This window comes from Polypterus senegalus, chromosome 5, assembly GCF_016835505.1.
Source record: "Polypterus senegalus isolate Bchr_013 chromosome 5, ASM1683550v1, whole genome shotgun sequence".
Lineage (NCBI taxonomy): Eukaryota > Metazoa > Chordata > Cladistia > Polypteriformes > Polypteridae > Polypterus > Polypterus senegalus.
Genome location: NC_053158.1, coordinates 207,923,586 through 207,941,067, shown reverse-complemented (window position 1 = coordinate 207,941,067; position 17,482 = coordinate 207,923,586). Strand labels below are relative to the sequence as shown.

The following is a 17,482-nucleotide window of genomic DNA, read 5'->3' as shown; positions in this document are numbered from 1 at the left end:
ACACGCTCGTGTTGGGGAGTGGAGCGGGTGTGAGTGGTCTCCGGGTGGGTGTGCTGCCTCGCTGGCACATGTGGGCAGTCTGACTGCCTTATTATCAGCTCCTCCCCAGCCTATAAAAGGGGAGTGCGTGTTAAGAAAAAGAAAAGAGCGGAGGTTAAAAGAGAAAGGGAACAAGCCGGTGGGCACAGTGGGAGCCAAGTGGACGCTCGGGTGGGAGGAGCCTTTGAGATGGCAGCGGTTCGGGCGGAGCCGGGCTCGTTGAGATGGGCATCTGCACCTGCTGGTCGACGTCTCTCCGGGCTGCGTGGTCCCAATACGGTTAGCAGGAGAGGCCTCAGGCCTTGTGGGATTGGAGTTTCCAGCACGGCGTGGTTTCTATTTATTTCATTGATTTTAATGGATTCTTTATTTACTGAGCACTGCACTTGGCACACTTGTTTTGTGGATTTTTTTTTTTTATTTTATTTTCTAATAAAAGCACTTGCACTTTTCACTGTCCCCTTGCTTGGTGTGTTTTGTCCTCATCTGCCACACTCACCCTGGTCGTGACTATCAACGGTTTCGGGTTCAAGAGGAGGGAGCAAGGAGCCGACCCGCAGCAGCACAGTGTTCTCACAGAACTATGAAGGTCAATCAAAATAAAAGCCGCCACGCGTCACAAACAGTTTGCTGTGATTTGGTCTTTGTGAGCACACAGGTCTCCATTCAAAATGGCTGAACCTCGGGATATACACTCGCCTAAAGGATTATTAGGAACACCTGTTCAATTTCTCATGAATGCAATTATCTAATCAACCAATCACATGGCAGTTGTGCATTTAGGGGTGTGGTCCTGGTCAAGACAATCTCCTGAACTCCAAACTGAATGTCAGAATGGCACAGAAAGGAGATTGAAGCAATTTGGAGCGTGGCATGGTTGTTGGTGCCAGACGGGCCGGTCTGAGTATTTCACAATCTGCTCAGTTACCGGGATTTTCACGCACAACCATTTCTAGGGTTTACAAAGACTGGTGTGAAAAGGGAAAAACATCCAGTATGCGGCAGTCCTGTGGGCGAAAATGCCTTGTTGATGCTAGAGGTCAGAGGAGAATGAATGGGCCGACTGATTCAAGCTGATAGAAGAGCAACTTTGACTGAAACAACCACTCGTTACAACCGAGGTATGCAGCAAAGCATTTGTGAAGCCACAACACGCACAACCTTGAGGCGGATGGGCTACAACAGCAGAAGACCCCACCGGGTACCACTCATCTCCACTACAATTTGCACGAGCTCACCAAAATTGGACAGTTGAAGACTGTAAAAATGTCGCCTGGTCTGATGAGTCTCGATTTCTGTTGAGACATTCAAATGGTAGAGTAAACAGAATGAGAACATGGATCCATCATGCCTTGTTACCGCTGTGCAGGCTGGTGGTGGTGGTGTAATGGTGTGGGGGATGTTTTCTTGGCACACTTTAGGCCCCTTAGTGCTAATTGGGCATCAGCTACCTGAGCATTGTTTCTGACCATGTCCATCCCTTCATGACCACCATGTACCCATCCTCTGATGGCTACTTCCATCAGGATAGATAATGCACCATGTCACAAAGCTCGAATCATTTCAAATTGGTTTCTTGAACATGACAATGAGTTCACTGTACTAAAATGGCCCCCACAGTCACCAGATCTCAACCCAATAGAGCATCTTTGGGATGTGGTGGAACGGGAGCTTCGTGCCCTGGATGTGCATCCCACAAATCTCCATCAACTGCAAGATGCTATCCTATCAATATGGGCCAACATTTGTAAAGAACGCTTTCAGCAGCACCTTGTTGAATCAATGCCACGTAGAATGAAGGCAGTTCTGAAGGTCAAACACCGGATTAGTATGGTGGTCCTAATAATCCTTTAGCTGAGTGTATTTGTTACTGTCAATGTGTGAGGTCAGGCCAGGAAATCTCCAGAACAACCAGGTGTTGAAAGTAAAGAACTGCCTAAAAACATCACTCTGTACGTGACGTCCATCGCCAGTAACGCTGAAAACGGACGCATTATTTACACCACTAGCCGTGTAAGCCCGTGTTATAAAAAGCCCGAGCTCCTAGAAACTACTGAAATCATCGGCAAAAAACTTGAAAGGCAGAGCTGGCGCTCACTTTGGGCTCCATAAATAAAGAAAGGTTGTTGTGGACGTCCTCGCCCCCCTCGTCTGTCAGCGGCTAAGCGAGTTGCTTTCCTCGGTGGCTTCACTTTGCAGATGGAGTCGCTTTCTTTCAGCTTCATGCTGTAGCCTCGTATTATCGACTTGTGGCCACCTTGTTGAGCTTCAAACTGGAGCCTCGCACTTCTGGGCCGGACTGACAGACAGACAGACAGACGCACTGACATTTTAATAGAAGATTTCACAATGCGCGCGAGATCAACACTGCTAAACTGTCATGGACGTATTCAGGAGGTTTTTAGGATTTATTTACCGGTGGCGCCCTGTTAGCCTCTACAATGGAAGGCGCCGGTGAGGGGCGAGGGAACCATTTTGGTTTTTTTATAGAACACGACTTCATGTGGCAAATCCACACACACACACACCCCAAGTTTGTGAAGGAATAACTCTGACTTGAAAAACGGTGAACGTCAAGGACTGACCACCAAGACTCAGTGGGTGAGACGACCCCTTTTATTGGCTAACTAAATGAATTACAAATGCAGCTAAGGCCCCTTCGTCAGGCGAGGTGTCATTTCTAATCTGTCTAGTTAGCCATCTCACCCTACTGGACCTTCACTCTGTGGCTAACACGGCACGACACTCGACTGCTATGGACCAGTACAGATTTCCTGACTGCCTGAAGTTCGGATCCCTACGACATAAACTGCGAGATTTTTTATCCACGATCTCGGACACCGGTGTCTCTGTGCCACCACCAGAAGAATGGCATACAAAAACAAGGTGAAAAAAAAAAAAAAAGAAAGAAAGAAAGAAACAGAATCCAAAAGAGCTGCAGGGCGAATGACATCACAGGAATGGAATTCACAAACTTGTAGTGAAAATGGACTGGCACTGGCGCCCTGTGGTGCACTGGCACCCTGCCCGGGGTGTGTTTCCTGCCTTGCGCCCTCTGTTGGCTGTGATTGGCTCCAGCAGACCCCCGTAAACCCTGTAGTTGGGATATAGCAGGTTGGATAATGGATGGATGGATGAACACAAAATGTCGGTGAGTGACTCTGGCAGGTCAGAGAAACCCATGGGGACAGTTTCTTAAACTATGGGGGGGTTCTGATTTACTGTTGTATTCAATGGCAGAGGGTCCTGAATGGTGTGGCAAGTGTCAGGCCGCAGACAGTTTAAGCAGTTGGCGTGGCTCCTCTATGACCGTCACCAGCGACTCTCCGAGGGGACAACACCTGACTGTGACTGTCATGGACTGGGTGTCAAAGTCACCAAGAACAGCAAGACTGGGCCGTGAGAAGTTTAACTCCTTTAGGGCGGATCTCGACCCAAGGGGCTGAGCGCCGGGCAGAGGGCGATAAGAGCTGGAAACGTCACCAACACTCCCCATTAACATGATAAGCAGACCCTCTTTGCTAGGAGGACCGTTAGACTCGTTGACTTGACGTCGAATCCCCGCATGCGCGTGAGTAGCATGGAGCAAATGACTTCTGGGATGTCGCAGACATCGGGCGAGAGAGCGAGGCCAACGCACAAAGCAAAATACTCCGTGCGTACAATTTATTTATCGCCGAATTGGACTCTGACTCACTGAACTGTGATTTTGATGCAAGTGGTCTGGACATGGAAAACGGATCGGCCCCCCCAGCTGGTCGTGTAGCTCGTGTGTCTACGGTGACGACTGCACAGACATCGATCCATGGGAGGCAAGCTGGCTACTGGACTTCACCAAACCACGCGGCGTGCTAGTGGGCACCACAGGTTGGCAGCCACTCGACTACTTCAAGCTGTTTTTAACAGTAAGAGCCTTTCAGCTTACGAGTGACGACACCAACGGGGGGGATTTACATACCGCAGGGGCTCATGGGTCATAACACAGAGCGGCATTTGTCATAAAGACGTATTTGATGTCCATTTGTTTGTTAAACCATTGCTTTGTGTTTTTGGGGAAAATATTCAGCCCTGAGACAAAATGAGAAAAAAAAAAACGAAATAAAAAAGAGCCCTAAAAGAGTTAACCCTTAAACCACCGAATATCTGGTTGCCAGCACGCCGGAGCTGATCAGTCCGTGCCGTACGTTCGTTGAGAAGCCCGCTCGTGACCACTGGCGCCCCTGGGACTGAGCCGCCTCACCAGGCTAGCCGGACAGCGTCAGCCAGTCAGTCAGTTAGATCAGATCAAGCGCCGTTGGCACAGTCGGTGACTGACTGAATTTCATCGATGGCCTCACTTCTACATTTCATAACAGATTTATACTTTTTACACTTCATCAGCAGAATGTAAAATGATCAGAGTTGCAATAATTGTGATGCTCTTTGCATGCGTTCTACTTTTTCTTGTTGAATTGTGACATTTTCTTTAAAAAGTCCGGGGCGCATTACCAGTATGTGGCAGGGGAGGGTGAGGGTGAGGGTGAGGGTCAGCACTTGCTGTTACGCCGAGCGCGGTGGTACCTTCAGTCTGGCCTCCACCGAGGCCTTCTTGCGAGCCTCTCTCCTCCTGTACTGCTCCACCTTGTCCTGCTGGTCGGGTCTCTGCAGCATTCCGGCCACTCTCTGGACGGCCGTCGCCACAGCCTCGCGGTCCGTTTCCTCCATTTTGAGACGCAAATCCTGCAGGAAGGAGACAATGAGCCAATCCAGATTACACTTCACTTATTGTTCTAAATACAATGCATTCTAACAATAATCTCTCTACATCTATAAAATCCCGCGTCTGTCCGTCTGCTTTTCACGAGAGGACTACTTCACGGGTTTTTTTCTAGAATTTGCTTGAACATTCCTGTTGATTTTGCGACTCCTCTCTTCAGGCGAAGGAGTGATTTATTCGCGCTAATCCGAGGGGAGGGGAAGTGTGATGTCAGAAGCGGGGCGGGGCTTCCTCGTGGTTCTTTGTGGGTGGAGCCATGGGGGACGGCTAATAATAATAATAGTAAGTACCTCCCACAAGGCTACAGGGCGGGGCACTCGGTGTAAACAGGACACCTTTAAACTAAAAGACTAAACGCTGCCACTTGAATGCCAGGTGTGCCCACTCACATATAAACAGAGTTCAAGACATTTTGTGATTTGAAAACCTTATTATCTAAAGTCACGCAGGGATGTGCCGGACCTTGAGCAGCACTAACATTACGTTACTCAGAAGAATACAAGAAGCTGCAAAAACGACTGGACGCTGAAGACGCCGGGCAGACAGACACCAACGTCTACGACAGGACAATCAAACGCGTGTCACCGACGTCTCCCGCATACGCCAGCGTGAAGTGACGCCAACAGACTACGTCGCCGACTCCTTACCTGCGATGTCATTTAAACTTCTCTACAAGCTCTGGCTGCGAGTCAACACAGGCAAGCGAACGTCCGCCGGCACCTCGATGAAGAACGTTCTCGTCCGGACTTGCGGGTTGGAATTACTTGGGTGTCTTAACGTGAATAACCGAACACAAATAAAGTTACTTTCAATGGTCGGCCACCTTTACGTGTGGGTGACGGTGACACCTGCGATTGCTTACAAAGGTGACGTGTGACACGATCTGAAAGGGGCAAAAAAAAAAAAAACACAAACTAAAGTAAAGGCCAGCAAGTGGGCAGCCTCACCAGGACCACCGAGGGCGTTGAGGGCACACGGGACGCCGGACGTCACCAGTTTACTTACAGCCAGAAGGGTTCTGGTCAACTGTCTTGTATGGCGGATGCTTTCAGACAAAATTCAGCACATAAATACACAAATAAATCCACGAAATGTGACAATAAATACGTAAAAAGATGAAGTGCCCCAAAAATTCAAACCTTACATGAAATACGCTTTTGTTGTTAAGCTTTTAGAGTGTCAGCGACGTGCCAACGGCCACCCATCGCGGCAGAGGGGGCGGGCCCCAGCGACTTCTGTGTTCCGATTGGTCGGTCATTGGTGGAGGAGGAGGAGGAGGAGCCTGTGCTGGTCATGAGCGCAGGTGTGTGCGCGGCGAGCCCAGAGTCACCGTGTAATTCACGAAGGCCTCGGGAGTTGGCATCTGAAGGGTCTGCGGTAGACGCAGCGCCACTTGAGGGTGGCAGATTTATGACCACAGCTCTGCCGTCGGTGGTAAACTCAAGCACTTCTTTACGGCCGCCGTTTTCCTGTGATGATGATGATGATGACTCCATTAGCTTCTTCATGAAAAGGATAACTGAGGTGGTCCATCAACATGGCCCCCGATGGTCAAGTTAGGAGTCGCCATCTGCTCAGAACGTTTAGATTAGCCCTGGGTGGGTGTTGTGAGATTTCAATCTACAAACGTCGATTCCAGCGGGTCATTCTAGAATGTTCTGCACGACGTGTCCAGCATTAACTTCAGCTCACCTCACCTCACTAAGCCCCCTCATCTGCCGATGACCACCAAAATGCATCTGCTGCCTGGCCTGTCACCATGTGCCTCAGATGTCACCATCATCATCATCATCATCATCACGGGACAAAACACGGCCAACGAGACCCGGGAGCCTTTCAAGCGCCAGCTGCTCAGGAAGATCTCAAAAGTAAAGTTTAGAGTGGCATGGCACGGAGGTGACAAAGGGACAAAGCCAGCATGACATGGACAGGACGTGCAGACAACCCACACACGTGGCATCTCTGGGGGCAGCACGGACCACCGCTCCAGGTCAACAAACTTAAAAACGCAGCCCTCCACAGACACACCTGCCCTTTCCACTTCTCCACAATGCCAGCCTCGGATGTGGGCTTTCTCACATTTAGTGCCCGGTGGGTGTAATGACGCGAGAGCGGTCCCTGCTAATATTGGTCTGCTGTTTGGCACATCATTGGGGCTCCCGTTAAAGGTGGCAAATCGTACCTCGTCATGGATGGGTGCTGCGTGGCTCTCATAAAAACTAAAAGCACAACAACGGGCAGTGCCCATTTTACAAGAGTGACGAGGCCCAAGCCCACACCCTGCAGGGCAGCAGCAGGCACCACGACAGCTTTACAAGGCAGCATTGAAGACGGACGACGACGAGGCTTTGGGCTGTGAAGGACGCCTATGACAGCAGAGAGTGACATTCTCGTACCCGCTCTGTGTAGGGGTGGTGCTGGATTGACGGGCAGCGTCTGACACCATCGGCCGCTCCGTTTTACCACGCAGACTCTGCCCGCCGGCATTAGCTCGAATTTATCAAACCGATCTCACGGCGCTGCCAGGACTCCATCGCGACACTCACAAGTCCAATACGGTGACCCGCCGGGCTCAGGACTTTCACTCCACACGCCATCCTTAATTATTGGGGCCAGCGAGTTACAGGCGAGGGTGGACGAGAACGCCTTGAAACCACGAGCCCACCGCCACGACAATCCGTACTCGGTATTAGTTTTACACGCGACTCTGAGGGAGCGTCACTTACGGCGTGTGGCGCGATTTGTTCAGGACCCGGCCAAGGGGATGCCCACGTCACACCTGGCTGTGGCAGACAGAGGGTCATTTCTGGGGTTTGCAAGCCAGGATCCCCATCTGTTTTGTCAGCAACACGCTGTACCAGTGCCAGCTCACCAACATGACCGGAGCACACAATTCAGGTGCCATCCTTGACGCTGGCACGTCACTTTAAATACACAAAACTGTCCAATCTTAACAATGCTTTCTAAATATGCGGGACACGGAAATATCAACGCCAGCCTTTATTTGTGGGTTGACTGCAAATGGCAATGCATTCAGATTGTTGTTTAAGGAGCTTTCAGTCAAAAATAAATACATAAATACAAAGACGCAAGTCCAGTCCTCGCGTCCCCACACTGGCGCCCAGTTAAGTTTAGGGCAGACTTCAATATCCTCCTCCTAACATATAAACGGCCGAGGCCCTGCTCACTTCTCCAAGTGTGCCATCCTTTACACACCCGAGCACACATCGGGGGCTCAAGATGCCAGCCTACTTATCATTAATAACTCAACAGTGGGAGTTTGGGCTTTGAGTTCTGGGGTCCCAAGGCTGTTGGCAGAGCTGCCCCCTCAGTCTCAGGCTGAAGACTCACGACTTTAGGCTGGCACACCCTAACTAGAGCGGCTGGTGAGCTGGGCATACTGGCACACAAGACCGTCCTTAACACTCCTCTCAGATACTGGGAGCACTGGAGCCATCAGACTGGACGGCCAGCACAGACCCCATTATAGAAGGTCTCCAGGTCTGTCACCGTGTCGTTCTTTGTCTGCCATCGCCGCCCGTGGACCCCCCCAAGAGGTTTAATTTTTTTCCCCCACTGATGTTTTTGTTTTCCTGCCCTCCACTGTCAATGGTCCAGGGTTCAACAATCCATTAATGGACGATGCTGTTGGTTTCCATTTTTGTGACTCAGGTTATTGTTCTCCTGTGTGTTTAAACTTAACCACCTGTGCCTTTATGTCTGCCATTTCCGTGATTTATAAACTTTATACACGCACTTTACCGGAGGGTTCTGCGTATGCACTCAGTGAGGAGCCCCAGACAAAGCTCAATTACCGGCTGTTTTGCACCAAACGTGCCCTTTAAATGGGAAGCGCCCCACCAGGCACATCTTCAATCAACAAAGAAAGCCGCAAACCGAGCACGAACGGCGGTATGGCGGACAGAAAGCCAGCGCAGCCCCGGGACTAACACAACAGCAGCAGCCGCCGCCGCCGCTCCTCCTCCTGCTCAACCCTGGTGCCTGGACTGAAAGCTGCGCCCACCGAGCCTAAAACAGACAGTCACGTCAGCATGGAGGTCTGCAGCTCCCGCTTGCACGTTCACCTCTCCCTCCACGTCTGTGTCGGGGCAAACGTGGAATAAGGAAGTGAAAGCGAAGCGCCTCCAAAGTGTCCCACCAAACCTAACGAGCACGGAAAGGAGGAGGCGCCGCCGCGGCAGCTCCAGACGCTCCCTCCGCTCCGCCTGGTGACGGACGAGCACGCAGCCCACGACAGGCCACTCTCTGCTCCTCGGAGAGGCGACTGCCGATCGACTGTGCAGCACCACGACGACCACGGCCACCCACTAAACGAAGCCCCACTGCGAGCGCTTCAGCCTTGCAGGAGTTTTGGCTTCTGGCGAGGAACGAAGGCCCAGGTGGGAGTCAGCGCACTCTGCTCAAGCGCCACATCCTACCTTTAAATGTTCTCCGCGCCTTCTTCTGAATAAAACCAATCCTGTGTTATTCGCCGACACGGACTCCCATCTTCACTCTTTATTTGTCATCCTTTTTCCTAGAAGTCCTCCTTCGCCTTCACGGCTAAGGCCGACAGCTGGTAGAAGGCACTTCCGGAGCAGGGCGCAGTGTCGCGCGGTGGACGCTGGGAATTGTAGTTCTCGTCGGTTTCGCCGCGAAATGCAGAATGGCGAGCGCTACCAGTGCCAAATTATAAAATACACAAGAAGAAAGCTGACACATTCAGCACAATGAATAAATATAATTGTTAAACAATACATCTACCTGACTATTTGTGAATTTCCCCTTGGTTTTTAATAAAGTATCTATCTATCTATCTATCTATCTATCTATCTATCTATCTATCTATCTATCTATCTATCTATCTATCATATAGTGCCTTTCACATCTATCTATCTATCTATCTATCTATCTATCTATCTATCTATCTATCTATCATATAGTGCCTTTCACATCTATCTATCTATCTATCTATCTATCTATCTATCTATCTATCTATCATATAGTGCCTTTCACTCTATCTATCTATCTATCTATCTATCGTATGTAGGAATTGGTGGCTGGTATACAAGAGCCTGGCATAGAAGGGGTCCAAATAGATTCACCTTTCTGGAATGTTGTTTACTGAGGACCACCTGGTAGCCTGCAGCCCCCCAAACCTGCTCGGAGTCGGACTCAGTTTGCCATATGAGTTTGTTGCCTCAGCCTCGGAGGTGTGGTGGCCACGTGAGATGCCAGCTGATGGACATTTCTGACGTGAAACACAATGCCACAGGTGGGTACCTATGGAAACACTTTGGCTGGACACACTGCTCCTTGACCTCCAAGATAAAGTGACCATCAGGCAGAGCTTCTGTGCAGACCCTGAGGTGGTTAAATGGCTACTTGTGAGCCCCTGGACTGGTAACCTCCAGTATCACCATTATCTCCAGTATCTTCAGAATCTTTGATTAGAGAAGACGACTGCACAGTCTAACAGAAACTTTGTTAACGCGCACACCTGATGTTCATGTCCGGAGCTTCGCTTGGCTCACTGTGCCCTCTGACTTAGACAGCCAGCTATAGGAGTCGAGGACAAGTGAGGTACACTGACTGGTGAAGCTGAGCACCTAAGGGCATTGACGGCGGGCACACTTCTACAAAGGACGCTGTGCTGAAAGTGAAGTTTGGGATGAAAGGTTCGGTTTAGTGGACAATCCACAGCCCTGTCCACACCCGTGTCCACTGTAAACCTTCTTACTTGTAGTGGACCCCGTGCTGACCATGAGCCCCATTATGTGACTCTATTGCTTGCTGCTTCTCCTCGGCCTGTTTGTTCGAGTTGACCTTTGAACTGTTTCCTGGCCACACTCAAGTGGTCTCCATTTTGGCTCAAGAGATCTTCAGCGTCGGCCCACCGAGGTGACTGCCAGCTCCTGCTTCCCTCTCAGGTCAGGCGACTGCTGGTATTGAGGGTGAAGGAAGGAAAAGTAACTACAGGGTGGCCCACTGGTTAGTGCTGCCGACGCACAGCTCAGGGGTCCTGGGTCAGAGGGATGAGTGTGTTGTGGTGGTCTTCATTTCCCCTCCACTTCCTGCATGTGTTTGCTGGCTGGGTGATTACGAGGGGACTCTGTGTTTGTGTGCGTGCACCACAATGAGCCCCCTTGTCCAGCCGGCCGTGTCCCACATTGCCAGGCTAGGCTCTGAAGTGCTTAAGAAAATGGATGAACTGATGGAAAACGATCACAAATGGCAACAAACGGAGCCTTCAGTGTTTAAAGATAATGAGTAGCAAACCGTCGAGTCAGTCCAGATGTCACCTGGGCCACATATGATCCTTGGGAGGAGACGTCTGAGGACACAGACAAGAGCAGCAAAGTCCACAGAAGGGCCAGCTGCAGACGAGACAAACTCGCCCGGTGACCCGAGACGCTCTGAGGCCCGTAAGACGACGCCCATCCTGCGGCCTGCTCTGTTGACTCCGCCCCAGTGGTCTCAGACGTTTCCAGGCCTCGCAACCAAACATTTACATTAAAGTGTGGGAATCTTCTCATGAACCCCCACTGCTGAAAAGACCCCCACCCACAGGGTTTCCTCCTAAAAGCCCACCCCACTAACATTCTACACCAACACCTTTATCCAAATCAACTTACATCACTTATGATACAACTGGGTACTTCACAGGCCAAGAGACTTGCTGAGGGTCTCACGGTGGCAGGGGTGGGATTTGAACCCACAGCCTCAAGGTCTGAAGTCCCAAGCCTTAACCACACTTTGAGAGCTCAGTGACACCAGTTAGCCAAAGCTTAGTGGTTTCTGTTCTTATAAATCATAGGAAGCATAAACTGCGACTATCAGGGAGGACTTGGGACCTCAAGAGGGGGACGCGCTGTAAAGATGAGAAAGGCTGAGATCTCCAGCACCAGATGACGTGGATCTGACGAGGCCACTTATGGAGGCTGGTGGGTGAGTAAGGACAGAAATCCTGGACACGTTCCTGTCAGAGACCACGGCACATGGGCAGGCCAGCAAATGTTATCAATGAAATTCAGAAAAGGTGATCAGGAAGAATCATCAGGTCACCACCGGCCAGTAGGCCTCACGCGCCAGGAGTAACTTAATGGAAAGAATTCATGAGGAATAAGCCGAGCAGCACATGAAGATGTTTACTGGGGAGATCGAGGTCAAGTCAAATGGTGGAATTATAGGAGGCCAGGGTCAAAGCAGGTGGTCTTCATAAGTCGGATTTTCTGAAGGGCTTTGATAAGAGACATTTGTAATCAGACTAAGAGAAGTGGGAATCTGGAGACGGAGAACCCTAAGAACAAAGGGTTATGGTGAGAGTCCAAGAATGAAAAGGACAAGTGAGGTACGTCTGATGATGACACCAACCCTCTAGTGGGTCACAGTGACGGTAATGAAGTGGAAGGGCAGACCAGGACAGCAAACAGACTTAGGAGAACGTGGGCAGATGAAACGTGATCTCGGAAATTAAAACACAATGGAGACTCTGACACTTGGAAGTACACCTTATGAGGAGGACCTGGAAGTCGTAGTGGACTGGTTACTATCTACAGCCGAGCAGTGAAGTGAAGCCGTTATGAAGGCTAATAGGACCTTAGGTAATGTGGCACCCACAAAGTGTGCAGCTCACGTCATGGAGGTTCTGCTTTATCTACACTGCACACCAGCGAGGTCTCACCTGAGTACTGGGTGCCATTCTGTGCTCCAAATTACCAGAAAGACAGAAGAGCACAAGAGGACGCCCAGAAGGGAACAATGAGGCTGATTCAACATCACGGCGAGCAACTGAGACCTAAAGAAGGAAGTCAAATGGAGATCAAGAGGTGACACGGCTGAAGAGGACAGAAGTGACATGTCAGGGTGTACCTCGCCCTGATATGTAAAGTACAATACAAAGGAGGTTACACGTAAGTCACACAACACACTGGTCAGGTCTCATCTGGATGGTACTGTATGTGGGCTGATGTTGTTCTTTGGGCTACAAAAAAGACCAAGCAGCACATGAGAAGGTCCAGGGAAAGGCGACTAAGCTGATTCAGGACCCTGGAGAGCAAACAAGGAGGAACTAAGTGGGGACTGAGGGGTGACATGTGGACTGAAGAAGGACTGCCAGGATGTTAGGGTATAATGTGCAACCTTAAATGTACAATACAAGCCAAGAGATGTCACACTGCAGCCACATAAAGCACAGGTGAGGCCTCACTTGAAGTACCGAGAGCACAAAAAAAGACAGAGCAGCACAAGAGGAAGTCCGAGGAGAAGACGAGCACCTGGGACAGCAATCGGTGAGAAAGCCGTTGAGGAGGTGTTATGGTGTATAAAAGCTGGACATTTGGTTTCCATTACATTTTGTTTGAGACAAGACAACAGATGAACTTGACAAATCAAAGCAGGTTTTCTTCCCTTACACCTTACTTTTATAACACTTGTTCATAGCTTCGTGCTAATTTGGTTTATAGCCTGGGAAAGGAGGCTGAGCTGATACCTCAGGCTATTGATTACTTTATGGATGGACATCTGGAACAACAATTTGGTTTACAGCTTGGGACAGGAAGAACTTCTGATACCTCAGAGCACAGCAAAGGTTTTGTTGTGTGGGAAAACGGACATTGAATTAATTCATCAATCATTTGGACAGCCAGCCAATCAGGTGCATGTGTTGTGAAACCAAGGAATGACATTTCATAATAAATATGACTTGGTTTGAGAAGCAAGAAGAGAGAAGCAAAGAAGAAGAGGAACGGACGAAGACGGCCCTGGTCGTCAGAAAGGCATCATGAACACCGACTGCTAAATCAAACGCCTCCCTGGCACACTCGTCCTTGTCATCTGTAACGTTTTCGTAAGCTTTTTCTAAAGACTATTTATATTCAGACTTTCCTATCACTACCTATTATTTTCTAGTATTCTTTGTTCTTGTGGTATTCTTATTATTATTCTTGTAATGAACACCCTGCTGCTTTTAACTTTCAGTGCTTAGAGTGATTGGAGTAATAAGTTAGATGTCTTTGAGCAGCTGGTGACAGACGGATTTCTGCCATTATTTCTGTGCTGCGAGGTTTATAAGGCTGAGAGTGAGAGCGCCACTCGACAGAAGGGACAAATACGATAAAGAAAGTCTTCTTGGCTGATGAATGGCTTATAGTCAAGAGTGCTGAGTCTTTGTAGGTTTAAATGTATTCTTGTAGACCAAACGTAATATTTAGGTCTGAGATGTCACTAAAACATCGTATTGTTGTTCGTGCCGATAATAAGGAAGTCTCTTGAAGTGCTGAGTGACGGGCTGTTATTAATATAGCACTGGTGTGATTTAAAGTGCAAAGGGTTAATCAGCGAGTGTGTGTCTTCATGGGGCAGGGTCTGTCTGTGTGTCTGTCTGTCTGTGTGTTCATCTTAAAGTGCAACAGTAGACCAACCCGATAACCAACTTGACGAGAACACTTACCCGTGAGGAAACAGGTACAGGGCAAGTGGAGGGAAATGCCACGATAATACAGGAGGTTACCAAGTTAGCAGGGCTACGTAGCACCAAGATGTGTGGAGTACAAGCCACAGGAGATGCTGCTGAAGTGGTACGACGCACTAGTGGGGGCTCACCTGGAGTATCGTCTCAATAATATAGAAAAGGCACAGCAGCAGCAGACAAAGGTCAGAGGGCAGCGACCAGGCGGATACAACACCATGGGGAGCAACTGATTAGAAACAACTGGAGGAGTTGAGCCTTTAGGACTTCGGGTCACATGGCGCCCCCTTACATACACAACACAAATGACAGGAGGTCACATTTCAGCTAACTACTGCACTACCCAGGCCCCCCGGAACTACCAGGTGCAGCTTTGGTCTCCATGTTACAAAAAAAGACATAGCAGCACAAGAGGAAGTCCAGTGAAGCGTGACTAGGCTGATTCAGGACCATGGACAGCGACAAATGAGAACGTGAGGACCACTAGGATATCAGGTTCTGCTGTGTTCCTCCCCTCTGAGGACCTGCTCAGAGGACGCGTCAAATGAACGCTGGAAACACGTGGCAGCCATCTGAGCGTGAAGTATGAACGAGTCCCTCGACATACAGCACAAGTGAAGGGAGGTCACACTTCACCTCCATAACACGCGAGTGAGGCCTGATCTGCAGAACGGCGTATGGATTTGGTCTCCAGATTACAGAAAAAAGACACAACAACACTAGAGAAAGGTCAGAGGACAGCGACTGTCCCGATTCAGAACCTCGGAGAGCAATCAGAGAGAAAGCCATGAAGAGAAAACGTGAACGCCATTTGAAGGATTGATTGGGCGTCAGGTTATATAGCGCCCTGAACTCTAGAGTACAAGTCAGCAGAGGTCATACTTAAGTCATGTGGGCCACGGGGGAGGCCTCACTTGGACTGATGTGCACGGTTGGGGTCTTCACATTAAATACATGGAGCTGACCCCAATGGAGGCGGTAAGGGGACCCTCTGAAGTATCTAAAATGGTGAAAGTCACGGCTCTTACTTTAAAGTGAATTCTTCCTCAAGGGCTCAGGGCAGAGGTGGACGCTGGTCAAGGGGGGATTTGACACAAACGTTAAACTTTAAGTCAGAGAGTTGTACATTAGAACAGTCGAGATGAGAACCGGCCATTCAGCACAACAAAGCTCGCCAGTCCTGTCCACTTATTTCTTACAAGAAAACATCAAGTCGAGTTCTGAAAGTCCTTAACGTCTTACTGTCTACCACACTACTTGGTCGCTTATTCCAAGTGTCTATCGTTCTTTGTATAAAGAAAAACTTCCTACTGTTTGTGCAAAATTTACCCTTCACAAGTTTCCAACTGTGTCCCCGTGTTCTCGATGAGCTCATTTTAAAGTCACCATCCCGATCCACTGGACTGACTCACTTCATCATTTTAAACACTTCAGTCAGGTCTCCTCTGAATCTTCTTTTGTTTAAGCTGTAAAGGCTCAGATCTTTAAATCTTTTAATAAACTCAACCCCTGTAGTCCTGAATCAGTCTAGTCGCTCTTCTCAGGACCTTCTCTAGTGCTGTTATGTCCTTTTTGTAGCCTGGAGATCAAAACTGCACTCAATACTTCAGATGAGGCCTCACCAGTGTGTTATAAAGCTGAGCAGAACCTCCTGTGACTTGTACTCCACATGTCAAGGCGCTATATAACCTGACAGTCTGTGAGCCTTCTTAATGGCTTCTGAACACTGTCAGCTAGTTGATAGCTTAGAGTCCACTATGACTGCTAAATCCTTCTCATAAGGTCGACTCTCGATTTTCCGACCCCCATTGTGTATTCAAACCTAATATTTTTACTTCCTATGTGTAATTCTTTACATTTACTGACATTAAATTTCATCTGCCACAAATCTGCCCAAGCCTGTCTGCTATCCAAGTCCTTCTGTGATGATATAATGGATTCCAAATTATCTGCTAATCCACCTATCTTGGTATCATCTGCAAACTTAACCAGCTTGTTACTTATATTCCTATCTAAATCATTTATATATATTAAAATAGCAGCGCCCTAGCACTGCCCCTGCTGGTCACCACTCTTAACATCGGCCAGTTCTGATGAGGTTCCTCACACCATCACCCTCTGCTTCCTGTGTCTGAGCCAATTCTGCACCCATCTAAAAACATCACCCTGAACTGCCACTTCTTTTAGTTTGATGCCCAACCTCTCATGTGGCACCTTATCAAATGCTTTCTGAAAGTCCAGATAAATAATCTCATCTGCTCCACTTTGATGTCTCCTTTTGTTTCCTCCTCATAGAATTCCAACATGTTAGTAAAACACGACCTCCCTCTTCTCAACCCATGCTGACTGTCCTGTCCTTGCCATGTGTTGCTCAATCTTATCCTTAATAATTCCTTCCATTAATTTTCCTGTGATGTTTCATGTTAATCTTACTGGCCTATAGTTGCTCTGATCTGCCCTGTCACCCTTTTTATATAATGGGATGATATTTGCCATTTTCCAGTCCTTTGGAATCTCTCCAGTGCTCAGTGACTTCCTAAAATATGTGTCAAGGGTTTATATCTGAACTCACTGGCCTCCTTAAGAACACGAGGATAAATATTATCTGGTCCTGGTGATTTGTTTGATTTCATCTTATTTAATCTGAGCAGCTCTTCTCTCTCTACAATCCCTCAGCACCTCCTTAGTAGTCCCTGTTACTGCTCTGAGGTTATCCACTTGCTCACTTGTAAACACCTCAGACAAATGTAAGTTTAGGGCATCTGCTATTTCATTGTCTGTATCTTTTAATTCCCCTTTACTATTCCTGATGAACTTGACCTCCTCCTTAACTGTTCTTTTACTACTAAAATACTGAAAGAATCTCTTGGGGTCTTCGCCTTATCTGCTATTCCTCTCCAACTGTCTTTTAGCCTCCCTGATATCCTTCTTAATGGTTGCCCTCATTTTCTCATACGCTCTACGATTCTCTTTGCAGTCATTAGTCTTATATGCCTTATACAGCAGTTTTTTCCTTTGCAACTTCTTTTTAAATCTTTATTAATCCATTGTGGAGTTTTTTAGTTTCCTATTAATTCCAAATTTAGGTCTGTATCTGTCCTGCATTACATTTTTAAACCTGTTCCACTGCTCCTCGACTGTCTTATCCCAGTCTATCCTACTTAGACTTTGTCACATCTGCTCAAAATTAGCCCTACCAAAGTTCAACTTAACAATTT

At 48.5% G+C, this 17,482-nt stretch overlaps 1 protein-coding gene across 1 annotated transcript in view; it reads right to left on the bottom strand.

The window, feature by feature from the left end:
• exoc3 (exocyst complex component 3) overlaps positions 1-9,405 on the bottom strand; it is a 39,992-nt gene extending 30,587 nt beyond the window's left edge. The window contains exons 1-2 of the mRNA XM_039754046.1: positions 9,235-9,405; positions 4,600-4,758 (exon numbers count right to left, since the gene is read on the bottom strand). Coding sequence (XP_039609980.1) covers positions 4,600-4,743 — 144 coding nt within the window. The 5' untranslated portion in view covers positions 4,744-4,758; positions 9,235-9,405. The remainder of the gene's footprint in view (positions 1-4,599; positions 4,759-9,234) is intronic.
• Positions 9,406-17,482: the final 8,077 nt, after the last annotated feature.